General features: G+C 36.4%; 1 protein-coding gene across 1 annotated transcript in view; it reads right to left on the bottom strand.

The window, feature by feature from the left end:
- Nucleotides 1–4,585: 4,585 nt before the first annotated feature.
- LOC139151531 (guanine nucleotide-binding protein subunit alpha-13-like) overlaps nt 4,586–15,222 on the bottom strand; it is a 28,884-nt gene continuing 18,247 nt past the window's right edge. Inside the window, exons 2-3 of the mRNA XM_070724425.1 lie at nt 9,667–9,717; nt 4,586–8,974 (exon numbers count right to left, since the gene is read on the bottom strand). Of these exons, the coding sequence (XP_070580526.1) occupies nt 8,405–8,974; nt 9,667–9,717 (621 nt within the window). The 3' untranslated portion in view covers nt 4,586–8,404. The remainder of the gene's footprint in view (nt 8,975–9,666; nt 9,718–15,222) is intronic.

Raw genomic sequence — 15,222 nt, 5'->3', positions numbered from 1 at the left:
TGATGTGATGCATCTAGATACCATGCATGAAATACATTGTTTGTAAACAAAAAAGACACACGCGCATTTCCTACAGCACCCTCCCTTTAATGAGCAGTTTCATGAGTTGTTTTGCGTTTTGACAGTTTTAAAAACTTCATTAGTGAAAAATTTAAGTTAGAACATAAATCTTTTTTTACTGAAATTTCTCAAAATATGAGTTTTGTTGTTTCAATGCACTACGATTAGGTAAGGCCTGACTGTAAAGGTTACCAATTTTTGAGCCACAAACAATCACTACAAGAGGATCAATATACATAGAAATATCTACCGATGAAATGTCTCCTGAAGAACTTTTACCAAATGTTATACTGTGTTGTACATTCCCGATATAACTTCTGATGTACCACTGGTACAACATCTGGTTCAAAGTCATCGTCTAATACCGGTTTACGGTAATCTTTGGTGCAAAATGTTGAAGTGAATTTTTAAAATCACTCGCAAATCAAATGCAATTTACACTGAAACATCTGGCAGGATGATTTTTTAAAGGGACAACTTGCACATGTTTTGGTAATTCTTCAAATTTTGTCCCAGAAAGCAATATGAAATCTCTTTTTTTTCTTCCTAAAATATGTTGAATTGCAAAGAATTGGCCATCCCACAGTGAATCGTACATATGTGTATGGAGCCTACAACATGCAGGTATGATGGTGTAAAAGTCCCGACATGATTTTATTATGAGTCTATGTGATATAGGGACCATGGTATAGTCATATGTAACAGCAAGGCAACATTATTCCATACTCTACCATTAATGAACACTAGAGGGCAACATGCATGGCAACTTCAAAACTACTTTTCTGCTTTCTGTGTACAGGGAATAGTCTACTGCAGAACAACTCATTTGGAGGCGTGTCTGGTACCAGCAATTTGATTGGACCTTGACATTGACAATCATTTGTGGTACCTTTCATTACCAAAGGGGATGTGCTAATTTCATGACTTTAATAAAATGTAATTATATATCGTTAATGCTTATTGAGCAGGGCTATATAATCCCCGAGGGACCCCCACCTCCGTCGGTGATATAGGACAAATGTGGGGGATTAGACAGTGTTTGTTGTGAAACTATGCCCGAGGGGGTGGGGCAGTTGCCTCATATTAATCCCCCTGGTCACTTTACAGGCAAGTGCAGAATTTATGAATGCCTAACCCATTGGGGTGGGGGATTTACTTGTTTTAGGTGGGGATTTTCCAGATTGTCTTGCCACAGGGTGTGGGGCATTTGACAAATTTTATAAGACTAATTTCCAAATCCCCCCACTGTGCCCTGAGGTGGGGAGGGTGGGGGTTGACATTGAGTGCTGCATTCATTCTTTTTCTTTTGATTCTTTATTCTTTTTCTTTCAATTCTTTTTAAATATCTTCGATGTTATTTGATCTTGAATATTGGAAAGTATATGTGCAATTACATATTAACATTATTTATATTATGCGCACAGAACCAAACAAAAATGCGGTTTCAACCAGAGTTATATCACTGAACAGAAATCACAAACTTAATGAAATCATAGACAGTAGAGGCGAGTTGAAATACATCTTCCATAGTTTGTAAAATGATCGGGAAAAAAACATACACTGTTGAAAGCAATTGCCTACTTGACAGTAAACAGCAGAAAATGACGAGCAAAGTTGAAATGACCCTTATTTTTGTTTGTTGATATAAATGTTTTTGTCATTTCAAAATAAACGATTTTAGTTCCACCATTGTTGCCAAGTTACAAAGGACATGTTATTGACCTGATGGTGTACTGCCACGTTATTCCTGACTCAACTTGGATTCCGGCAAAGGTAGTGAACTGTAATGCATATCGACCTATATAACTCTGTCATTAAAACAAACAAATTTGTATAGCCTTTATGTAGTTCAGGACTTCTGCTTGGCCAGTCTCACACACAGTTGCTTGTGGTTAGATACACCAGCACTGTACTACTGGCTATGGGTGTGGCCTTGTCCTGCCCTGATTTTGAGCTCTGTGTATATCCCTGCTGAGCTCAGCTACCTAGAAGAGCCCTGCAAGGCCTGGTTTTTGCCACACATTTGCTGTGGTCCCGGTCTACAACCTGACTGTTGAAGGCACATTGGTGTACACCAATGAAGAGCAAAGCAGAGATCAGAAGTTGCGAACCAAACAAGGGTCTGTGGGAGTCGACAAATTAAGCCAGTGTTGGATCTTATAGCAAGAAGTAGTCAGTGACTGCTATAATGTTGTTTAATAGTTATTTGTTATCGTGTGTAATCAAATCATGAAATGAAAACCATATCCAACTGTATAGCTTTTATGTAATCAACTCACTGAGTTTATTAAATTGTATGAGTGCTCTGTATAGCATAACTTAAATTTGATTCTGAGATGTCAAACAATATGAATATAGTCCGAAAGCAAGTATCTGTGGGTGATAATTTACAATCTACATAGCTCCTGTGAAATTTTCATGCTCAAATTGTTTTAATTCAAATTCAAATGACTTAAACAATCATTTTTAAATGCTATTTATAGTTTGGTATTAATTCTTTACAAGGTTATCTGTAACTCATTACAGGACTATTGAGCTCACAAACATTGTGGTATTTCTATATTCATACAACCAAGACTGTACTACAGCCCGCTATGCATTTGCATTTTTGTATTATATTTAAATCATGTTCAAATATTTGACACATAATTATGACCCATTGTCATATCACAATGCAGTCTTAATTATGTTATGTAGCTGCACAATTTGTAACAAATCTACTCTGCAGTTGGGAAAGATTCAACCCTTTAATACTAAAATTTAAAACCCTCAGTGGAAAAAAAAAACAGGTGGGCTGGGGCCTTGGCAGCCTGCTGGAAAGAAATAAAAGGAGCCAACTTTGTTGAAAAACATATCAAGTCAGCAGTTTAAATTCAGATGATAATGAGAAACAGGAGAAGAAAATTGTGATTTGTTGGGGAATGTTTGCCTAGCTTTAAAGGGATGTCAGAGCCTTGCTGCAAAGATCAATCTTCCAGACATGGCTGTTCACACTATCAGAATACTACTGTATCAGTTATATTACAGATAAATTCTATGGGGATCTGTATAAGACAGTTGATGCTGGATTGACCCACATGATGCAGGAAAAGCACAGTACTTTTCACATCAAAAAACTTGATTTTAGTGCCTGATATACTTTGAAAATGTCTGAAGTCAGAATGAAAATTTGTACGTGTTTTTTGATTCCATGAAAATACAGAAGTCATAGCAGTTTGTGTGTGAATTGTGTTGTTCCAGGCGGTAAGGACGGATATGATGGCAGTAATATTCAATCTGTGCAATCAACACCGGCTTCAAGTCTGCTTTGCAAATATTTGCAGTTACAGAAAGTTCATTACCAAATCAGCCAAGCTGATGGTGGTGAAAATAGAAATGAAATTTCTTATTCATATCAGTTTTGACAATTTTAGGTGACTTATTTTTCAAGAACTTTTCAAGGATTTTCCAGGTGGCAAAGACCATGGTATACACCCTACTTCCCTTCAGTTCTCGTGTGTACACACCAACAAAACAAGGTGCCCAAGTTCCATTACTTGTTGGTCTGTATGTCAGTTTAGCAGTTCACAGCTAAATATGTGTGTGCCACATCTGCCTGCAGTAAAATGTCTGCCTGTCAAAGGTTTACTAGGACCAAACTGGCTGCAATCAACTAGCTTGGTGGTTGTGGGGGCGTTGGTGGGGGTTGGCAGTTTGAATTGCACTGTGGACTTAGACTGTCACAGCCGCTTGTGCAATTGTGGCCTTTGCCTCTCAGTGTAGCTTGAATGTTTTGCTGGGCACAAGCCTTATATGCCTTCAGCACTCGCCCTCACGTCTTTGGCTCTCTGTCGTGGGAAAAGCATATTCCATGGCACTTGCCATATAGCTATGTCGGTATTTTAGGCAAAGAAGGAAGGAAGAGATAGTTGACAGTCTATGTAGACTGTCAATCTTCCAATCAGACAACTACACATGTAGAAAACCTTGGACAGATACATATGATCCACTGAGTACGCAAGGTTATCATGTCACAAACTATCGATTTCTTCCATAACATTTCATTGAATTGAGACAAATGGCTGCAAAATGTAAATATTTCAATTTACACAATGCAGCAAAGAATTTGTGGCAACTTTTAATCCTCTCCCATGTACCGTGGATGCTCCATGTATGGATCCTATACCACCTTAGAACCCGGTGCTGGCAACCCTATCCCATACACTCTTCATCCCCCACTCCCTGTTGACAGGTCCACCATCAGGGTTGATAACAATAGGGTTGGGCTAAACCATTGTGGTGAAAGGGTTAAAACAATCTTTAATTGTCAGCTGACAGTATTGTAGCTATACCCTTCAGTCTTTTATGACAGAACAGCAACTTCTAAATTGGCTCTGCCTTTCACCACCATGGTTTGGCCCAAACCATTGTTATTAATGGTGATTATGGACCTCTTTATACAAAATTGGGGGTAAACAAATAACCAAATAAAATCCTCAAGTTGAACTGATGAGCCCCTGAATAATTTCAAGACAGAGTCAGCATGCAAAATGTACAAATATCTTTCTTTTTACTTCTAAGTAACTACACTACAGCCAGGACACAAATTATCCACTAACATTTACTACTTTGTCACTAAATATAACAACTAGCATAGTCTTATATCTAATCTAAAATATCTGTCGTTAAAAACAATTACAAATACATAACCTTGTACTGGTCTACCCAAAAAAGTTCATATCTTTGTCAGAAATACGCCAAAATATTTATACTGAACATTTCTGTACTTACAAAACCGCTTTGAGAATATAAATCTATAGTATGATGAGTTCAAATGTAATTCTCCCCCTCCCTTTGTTTCTACCGGTAAGACCTGTCAGATATCAGCACGATGTTTCCATCGTCTATTTCAGTTTCCACTGCCATTATAGTCCTGAAAGCTGGAAGCTGGAAGCTTGGTGTAAATCAATATTAAAATTTATATACTTCACAGGGTATTAAATTGATAAGGATTTTTTTGACAGAGATGTTCTCTTAAAAGTTGGAGACATCTAAATGAGTGATTTTTTTTTTTCAGCAGATGCTTTCACCTTAAAATAGTCAGACACATCTGAACGAGTTAGTCATACATAGGGTATCTGAAATCTCCGCTGTTAACCCTTTGAGCGCTGTAATATTTCACACTGAAATTTTAGAGCGACATTTTACCAGTTTTTGTGAATTTTCTGTAATTGTTTTGATAATTTTGGACCAAACAGACATCGCACTTCATTGGATACAGTTTTTCATCAAAATTTTGGCAAATATCTGAAAAAATTTCACTGGGGTTACATTTTATAAAGGGGACAAAATTTACTTTGGCGCTCAAAGGGTTACTAAATGTTAGGTTTCCGTGTAGTGTCGAGACATGGTTATATACCATTTGTAAATCAGAAAGTGTTACACCTAAAATTGTCAATTCAATGAGGAAGTGCATGGACATAAAAACAGAAATCCTGCATTGAGTACATTGATATCATCAAATATTCACATCACTGTCAAAACATCAATGTGGGAAAACTCTCCTTTACCGGTCATCAAAACTTCGGTGTTAAGGTAGTATGCGCCTCTAAAACTAATTAAAGATCTTTGCTCAAAACTTTCTACGAGGAAACTTAAAACCATTCACTTTCAAAGTCAAGAATAAAAGGTCAGGGGTCAAATGTAAATTTTAGTACCAGAGATATAAATAAGTTGACAATAACAATCTCTTGAAATCCAAAATGGCCACCATCTCTGTGTTAATTGTACAGGGAAAGTTAAAATTTTTGATTTACATAAAAATAAGACTGTGAATACTTTTTTTACAGCCTTCAAACGAGGCTACACAATCGGTATACCAGAAAAGTAAAAAAAATTGTTTGTCTGAATATCTGTCCACTGAGGCGAATTCTACCTTAACTCTTATCGTATTTCATCAGATGGTTGGACTCCTGAGTGACAAGTACTTGAAATAACTTTTTGTTGTTTCCTTGTTTCGTACAACAAGTGATACACATTTTCCTGTTGCCAAAGAATACTGAATTACTTGACTTTTGTGTCAAATCTCAAATAACCAACAAAATTCAGCATGTTCAGTACAGAGTGGGTTTCTTTTTTAAGAAAACTGACCGCTGACTGAAATAGTCCGCAGATGGAGAGGTTTATGAAGCCTGGAATAGGACCTACATTAGCTTATCGAGTGAAAAAAAATTACCGATGGTAAAGTCATGTTCTTGAACATTGGAGTCCAACCAGGCAAAAGTACATCAGGATTTTAAGTGAGTCTGATGATGGCAAGGCAGGAGCAATCCAGGAAGAATCATCAGGATGATTTTCTTAAAAAAGAAATTTCAAAATATTACAGGGTTTACAATGGATATCTTCCACATGACAGACGCCTATCAAAGGCCAGCTTAACATTAAAAAGGTTAAGAAAATAACGAGAATATATTACCTTTGGTATTTTATAATCCATAGTTACAGTGGAGTGGAGGCTGGCCCTTTACAATTTAAAAACAGTGATTTTTTTTTACTTCCTCTGAAAAAGTCTCCTAAAATTACTGTTGAGTGGCAATTGTAGGATAAAATATAACACTTCTGTGTGACATGAAATGAAGTACCAGTGAAAAGTTTGGAAATAATTTACCATTTAGACAACACCACACTAAATTTTTATGGTTACAGTTGATGGGTCTGTAGGTGCATATTTCAACCGGGAAGTTAAGTTGCTTTGACTTTTTGCAACGTTTTACAGTTTACTGAAGAGTAGAGAGGCAACCAGTGCCTGCACAGTTATCAAAATATCCCTGTAAGACCATCTATATGAAAAATAATAACGAAAGGGCATCTTATGAATTCTCTTTGAAGATGTTATTTTTTGTCATCGAGTGAAAATTATCCGATATCGATAACCTGTCGCAATGTTTAGAGTTTTGGCGATATAGTGTGAGTAGATAAGGATCTTGAAAAGTGCTTCCTACCTCAAGTTGATACCTGTCAGTTATGAATTGTGACCGTTTCTTATATCATGAAGTTTTGTGGCCCCTCTTAGAAGAGAATATTTCTTCTGCGGGGTACTTCTTGCCTCAAAATTAAACTCGAAAAGTGTACTGACTGAGGCAGACGCGAGAAATGTATATTTAAAACTGTTAATATCTCAGATTAAAAGTACATGACAAAGACTTTGGATATTTTAACTGGCTGGTGACAAGCATGAGTAAATACTGGGTATTCGTTTCACTTTCCTGACAAACCCAGAATTTCCTACTTGAGTCAATAGATATAATTCGCATTCAAAACGGAATCACTTGGAATCATTTGTTAAATTAAAAATTCGAAGCAGGATATCAGGTTTTACGGAATACCTCAATCTCCCTCCACAACTGCGTAAATACTTCAGTACTGGAAGGAACAATTTGGCTTCGTCTTATTGTAAGATATCTTCCATAAGAGAAAGAGAATGTCTGAACGTCACGGTATTTCGGAAATGACCCATGTCACAGTGATGCCATATTACTCTGGTGGCTCATATGTCAGAAATGATTTTGATTTATGTTAACGATGACTCAGCCATGTCAGAGTTGAATACGAAATGAGGTCAGAGGTCGCACTGCAGGAGTCAAAAATATTTCTTGAGTAGTGGTCACCTCACCTAGACTGACTACACCGTTTCAATGCGTGAGACATGAATCGTAGACAATGTCACATTTTTCTGAAAACTCACAGCAGCTCAGACGCCTTCTGCATGAGTTGAGTTATGGTTAGAGGCACATACAAACTTGACTTTCCTATGTTGTAAAAAACCCTTCAGATAAAAGAATTGTTAGAAAAGCAGATTTCGTGAGAGTGTATCTTTGAGATATATGTTGACTGGAAGGAGGGGGTTACCAGTGCACTGCATCAAATGATCACCTTACTGCATGTTTCAAGAGACCCAGCCTTTAAAAACTATAAATTGAAGCCCCGAATGTCAATTTTCAACACCTTTAGGAAGGCCTACCAGTATATCGTCACTTAATAGGGTCTCATGGCCAAAAATGGAGTACAACGATTCGAGTGCAGCATATACATAAGTTACAACGTCATCACACTTTTGAAATCACTGGATACGTTCAAGGCCACCTACAATATGGCAACTAACGGTTCACTTTGAGATATCGTCTGCGACACGGATGTTGTTCCTGTTGCAACACGGGATGATCATTTCTCAAAAAAGGTGGCCAGGAAAATTCGTTTTTACAAAAATTTCGTTGATAGGCAAAGTGGTGATGTGGAATACGTCCTGAAAGTGGGAGACTCACTGACTGCACAAAAAAAAATGCACAAAAAAAGACTTGCTCCTGATTCACTGGAGCATTAGTGACTTGAGATTGTCCTGTAAGATTGTGTCCTTCACCGCTTGAAAGACAAACTTGATGTTCTCAGTGTCTATTGCCGTCGTAAAATGATGAAAGAGAGGCTTGCTACGTTCCCTTCTCCTCGAGTCGAACATGTTGAGTATAAAGTTCTGTACATCTGTCATGTCATGGGGATTGCCCTGGAAAGAGGCGAAATAGTCTCTTATGCTAACCACTTTGACTTTGTCCTCTAACAAGTCTGTTTTGTTCAAGAAGAGTATGATGGACACGTCGGAAAATGCCTTGTTATTCACAATTGTCTCAAAGATGTTGCACGATTCTATAAGCCGATTGGTTATCCTATCCTCCATCAGCACTTGATCGAATTCGCTAGAAGACACCAGGAACAGGATAGACGTCACTCCTTCGAAACACATGAACCACTTCTGCCTTTGGGAGCGCTGACCCCCGACGTCAACAAATTTGAACGGAATTCCCTTGATGTCTAGATTGTGCTCCACGATTCCTTTGGTCGCTTTGCGCGAGTGAAGGATGTCCTGATTGGTTGGGAGATAATTCTGAGTGTATAGAAGGGAGAAATGAGTTAGATGCTGCGTAGAACAAGTTCTCAGCTCATGAATATGCATATTGTAAATCTGCTTCATTTGGAAATTTTTCAACTTATTTGTACTTGCAACATTCTGATGTTAAACCCCCCCCCCCAACCCCACCCCCCCCCACCCCCGTTTCCCTGTAAACAGGTCCACTCTTGCAAATGATAACAATGGGTTTGGGCCGAACCATAGTGGTGAAAGGGCTAAAGCTGTTTTTTGAGAAATATTTGTGATTTGCTTGAGACATTACTTGGTAGTTTTCTCACATGAAAATTATTGTAGTCCGTCTGGTCCTTATATGATGAAGTATACCGCACAACGATTTTGATGGCTGCATATGTTTTGTGAACACTCAATATGGTTATAGTGCATCACCTACAGAATTTCTGTTCAAACTTGAATGGTTTGACAATAATAGCAACATCCGTCACACATCTTATATTTAAGCTATACGGGCAGTGTTGATGAGCTTATACTGTTGGTGAGACCCAGCGTGGAAGAGTCATTCACAGCTTCTATCCATTCTACGATATGATTTTCATATTCAGCAGGGAAACAAGTGTATTCAAAAAATCTGCACATATAGTTGATAAATTGTTTCATTCCTCAATGTCAATCCTAAAAGGACTGTAGACAAAACACAGAAATGTACATACCGGTTGTCCGACACGGTCTAGCTCATCCAGAAAATATTTCACAGAGTCCCCCTGTAAAAAAGAGCAAAGAAAGACAGTTTAATACTATGAATTCTTACTAATGTAATGTTTGTTTTACTGCACTTGAATCAAAAAAGGGCAATTTCTTATGACTGACGGAAAAGTTGGAAGCTTTTGGAGTATGGTAACATTGCTCACATCAGTTATCAAATTAAATTATACTACTCAAATCAATGATGAGCATGTGATTCATCGGAAACAATACAGCCAATACAGCAAACAAATTTAGAAACAATGTTTGTACATTAGTTACATGGTGGTTTCCACAACTTAGAACAAGAGATGACATCCAATTTACATAACAATGGATAATTTACAAATTCTGTTGTTGTGAAAATACATTCTTTTGTATCACTATTAACATATGAATAGAAAGCCCCAAAGACAGAGGGCTGGCCCACCAATCAAAACCCCCTTGAGGAGAGCGCCGTTACACGTAAATACTTGAACCAAGGTCCCTCTACAAGGAGGGACCGTGCTTGAACACAGTATTTGGGAGGCACCTGTAGAGTGTTCTGAGTTCAATCATCTTTATCTCTAATATTATGTGATAACAAAGATGTTTTTCAACTAAACGTGTGACAGGTAACACTATAAATGCATATTTGGCATGGTGCATACTGCATGTAGTAATCTGCATAGTTTCTGTGACTGATCTCCATGCATTGTTTTGCTGGGCACAAAAAACTGCAATACTTGTTATCATGAATTATGCAAGTATCAATAATGCTTGTATAGCAAATGATAAATAACGACATAAGCAGCAAACACTGTCCACTCCGTTGACAGTAAGAATAATGAGTAATTAATTTTCAGAGGAAATGACTGTTGTAGTTTGAGTGCATCTACATCTATATATATATATATATATATATATATATATATATATATATATATATATATATATATATATATATATCCATTATATATTTCTTGAAAAAAATAGACTTCATTTTTTGTATATATGTATATTATATGTATACATGTGAACATATACATATACAGCTATATAAATATATTTGATATACATATTTCTCTCTCTCTCTCTCTCTCTCTCTCTCTCTCTCTCTCTCTCTCTCTCTCTCTCTCTCTCTCTCTCTCACACACACACACATATATACTGGTATAAGCTATATAGATATATTTTGATGTGATGTACATATTCTCATATATATATATATATATATATATATATATATATATATATATATATATATATATATATATATATATATATATATATATATATATATATATATATATATATATATATTATAAATCATGCAAAATATGTAATTTCAATGTTACTTGTTACATGTTTAGTTGAATAGCATCTCTGTCTCTGAGACCAAACTCAGAATGTCATTACTGAATGCTGAAGAAACTATCAGAAGCTAAACTGCTTTTCCATTTACTCTTTATGTTCTTCCAAGTTTCAGTGTCAGGAAAGTTTTTACAAGGCTCTCCAATAAATTTGAAAATGAAAATCAAGACACAACTCTACAACACGTACATGACATCAACAGAGCTGCTTTCTTGTAAATCTGTGTCCACAAATTAACCCTTTGAGTACCAAGGTCAATTTTTGTTACCTTTATCATACATAAATCCGTAATTTTTTACAAATTTTTGCAACAATTTTGATAAAAATTTGTAGCCAATGAAATGCGATGGCCATTCATGAAATTCGTAAAATGTTGTACTAAAATTTTGGCAGGAAAAATTACAGCACTCAAAGAGTTGAATACACAATACCCAATAGAAATACTTGTAAGGAAGAACCACTATGGTAAGTCAAGAGTGTACAACACTATCACATCTACATAAGATTTCCACACAAAGTCAAACAAAAGCTATTTTCATCCTGTGAAAAAGCTGTTTCTCTACTTCTGTACTATGATATCTGGACATACCCTTCCTGTTCCTGCCAATATTTGATCACTATTTCCTTGTCGGACGTGTCGTGATCTGAACAAACTCTACAGTCAGCCACAAATTTAGAACGCCTATTGAGTGATCAGCCTTGATAAAGTGCAGGACATCCATAGAACACAGGCCATGAAAATGAATATTACACTCTACATGTGAACAACACTCTTTTGCTAAAGTGAAAGATGTAAAACATAATAATTAATTCCTTTGACAGCCTAAATCAATTTTTGTTGCCCTTGAAAAGAATATGTAATGCCGACAACTTTTTTTAGATCTACACATTTTTTCAGATTTTCCCAAAAATTTTGGTCAAAAATTGTAGCAAATGAAAAGGTACCCCCATTTGGTCCAAAACTATACAAAAATATAAAAGATTTGTAAAGCACTTATAAGGCACTTTAAATAAAATTCTTTGTTTGCCGTCCGTGTGCTATAGGTCTTCAGAGAAACTTAAGAAACAAACACAATGTTAAAACTATAACAAATAAAAATATTTTTTTCCACAAGAAACCAAATAAAAATTGAGCTTATGTTAAAACTTGTGTTTTTTGTCTGTGTTTGTTTTTTCCCTGGCTGGTAGGTTTTTCAAAAATCAAAGGATGGCAAACAACGAATTTTCTTCAAATGGCCTGAGGTTAAATCTGTATCCAATCACAAAATACATATCTTTAAGATATAGTTTTGCATATATACATGTACATTGAATACACTCTATAATGTTTCAGGGCTTCTGTAGAAATAGCTATGAGACTATAAACCTACTTATTTTCATTAAATCCATATTATCTTACATCTATACTCTCTGCTTTGGATATTATGAACCCAATGAACCAACTCACTGATAGATTACATTGTACATGTACCTCCCTTGGTTGCTATGCAGTAAAGAATGTGCAGGGAAGATATCTTTCAGACAGTATGTATTGATGAATGGTCTGGTTTGAACATACTACATAGACAGTGGACAGTGGGGGGAGGGGGGGTTGTTACACACATCCACTGTCTATGGTTTTTGTAGGATGTCTCATGGGTAGAGTTACCAATATTCAGAATTATCAAAATCATTCAATTTTTCCTTGGTTATCAACTTGTAATGACTCCTTTCAATTTCAAATGTTGTGGAGGAAATTTAAGTTTGGCAATCTTGTCTTGGTGTAACTAAGAACATTTTTCCCATTGAGCTACTGCACTAAGTGGAAACCATATTGAATATCACATAACAATCAGTAAAGTCTGCATGTACGTGATTTCCTTTTTTTCATCAAATGCTGATCCCTGCTTTCTATTCCTGTGTACAAAAGATGATAAGTGTCTCACTGAGCTAATATAAAAGTTCATAAATCATTGTTTCTGAGACACGTGCAAATAAAGGTCTCAAGCAATAAAATTAACCAACATATCTATATCACAAACATATCTGACGCACAGACTAAAGAAAGTGTTTTCAGTGTATTTCATAATCTACTTTAGGGTCATGACATTAGTCATGCCTGCTTTTTTTTTCTCTTTAATAGCACTCTTAAAAATCAATAAGGACATGGATGACCTGACTGACAAGGAAATATTATCCTGAGGTCAAAATCTATTCCTTTCCTGAATGATCTTTGATAAAATTCTATTACTTGCAAAACGACATGACCAGAGTTCTATTACAACAGTAGCTTTGGAAAACCAGTGGGAATGCAGTGGGGTGTATGCATACAGCAAAATTACTCTGTGAGACTTAGAGCCTGAAGGCACCAAGTGTAATACCCAATCATGGTCACCTGTTGGGGAAGAGTTGGGGTAGAGTATTTACGTGGCCCATATCATTCTGCTTCTAGTACTGCTGCAACTACCTAGCATTTACACTCCATTGATCATCTCATACAATGAATTTCATGGGACTACACTGACTTGCTTCAAAGCCAAGCAAATATTTACTTTATGTCAAAATCAGCGAATGTAAAATGAGTTCATTTCTCGGCTACAGAATTCCTTGCACTTGGCAGATTGCAATCATGTGACTACAGACCAGCACTGCAATGTACAAATTCTGAATCCACACACATCCGGTCCAGCGCAGTGGTTCAAACTAAATATTTGTATCCAAAAAAATACAGTAGACGCGTTCACTCCTTTCCAGCCGACAATCACCCTACTGATCTCACACACAAATTAAATTGCAATACAGAACGAACTGTTTGTTCTAGATGTGAAAGAATGACTTCATACTGTTAAGAGCTTTTACATGTTTTTGTCTCTGACTATGGATTTATTACGCTGACATTTCAGTCCTACCCAAGAGCACCGCGCTGACATTGTCTTGATAATCAAGGACCGCCGCATAAAAAGTTTATGTGTGGACGATTTAGGTCACCAATTGTGTGAATGCGGCACATAAACTTTACAACTTTGGTCCACACCTACATTACGGTATTTCTGAACCTCACTCTTAAAGAGAGAAAATGGTCAGCAGTGCTATGTCAGACTTCAGATAGTCATGTACCTTATTTAACCAGAAATGGCTAATCTTCTTTTTTTTTATTTTTTATGAGCTCAATGAAGTTTCTGAAACCTGGCAGGCTATTTTGTGACTTTGCTATAAAGCACCAAATGACAAAACAGATTCAGGACAGTCAATGAAGAGCCTCGTCATGTACCTTATTTAACCAGAAATGGCTAATCTTCCTTTTTTTTTTATTTCTGCAGGGGGTCATCAATAATCTTAAATCCCTGAATTCTCAAATGATGATGGATATTCTTCCCCATCAAGCTGTCAGTGCTGTTGAAATGTCAGGGTACAATTTAAATTGGTTTACGAATTTCTAAAATCATGCACAAGGCACGTTTATTTCGTCAGCTTAATCCCATAAACACACCAACAATGACGGTATTTGTTTGAATTCCAACTGAAACAAACACTCAACGGCCTTTTATGAGGGATTTTATGCTTTCTCTACTAATTTTAGAAACTGCTTTTTGAGTCAGTAAAGTTTGCTGACATTTCGAATCTATGTACCTCACTACATATGACCACTGCTTGTATGTTGGGTTTCACTTTAGACTTTTTATCATTTTATCTCCTTACCATCATACAAACAAATTTTACATTCAGGATTATCACGTGCATACAAATATATCATATCAATTGCAATCTCGGTTTTGAACAATTTAAACAACTGTACAAAGCTAGTATGGTCAAAAGTCTGACCTTCTTTAGACAATTCACAATGTCATGCACTATCAACAACACTATTGAAAATACGTGTACATGTATCTTTGACAAAATTACCACAGCCTGATGGCTCTGATACAGCTTATTACTTGACATTTACCATGATAATAGGCGCAAAGCTCCCCCCTGGATATAAATGTATTTATAGTGGACAAGGCCACAACTATGTTAAATGTCCCACAGGTTCAAATAAAAGCTAACATCAGCCCTTGTGTGTTTGACTTGGTGTTACCCCCTTGTCTTTCACTTCACTATGTGGTTTGTCTAGTGCCACACTGTCACAATAAATCACTTTTTGCTGCATTTTGAAATATTTATTACAGGGATGATGTAAATACTATTGATTC

The sequence above is a fragment of the Ptychodera flava genome, chromosome 15 (assembly GCF_041260155.1).
Source record: "Ptychodera flava strain L36383 chromosome 15, AS_Pfla_20210202, whole genome shotgun sequence".
Classification (NCBI taxonomy): Eukaryota; Metazoa; Hemichordata; class Enteropneusta; family Ptychoderidae; genus Ptychodera; species Ptychodera flava.
This window is presented reverse-complemented; position numbering and strand designations above follow the sequence as displayed.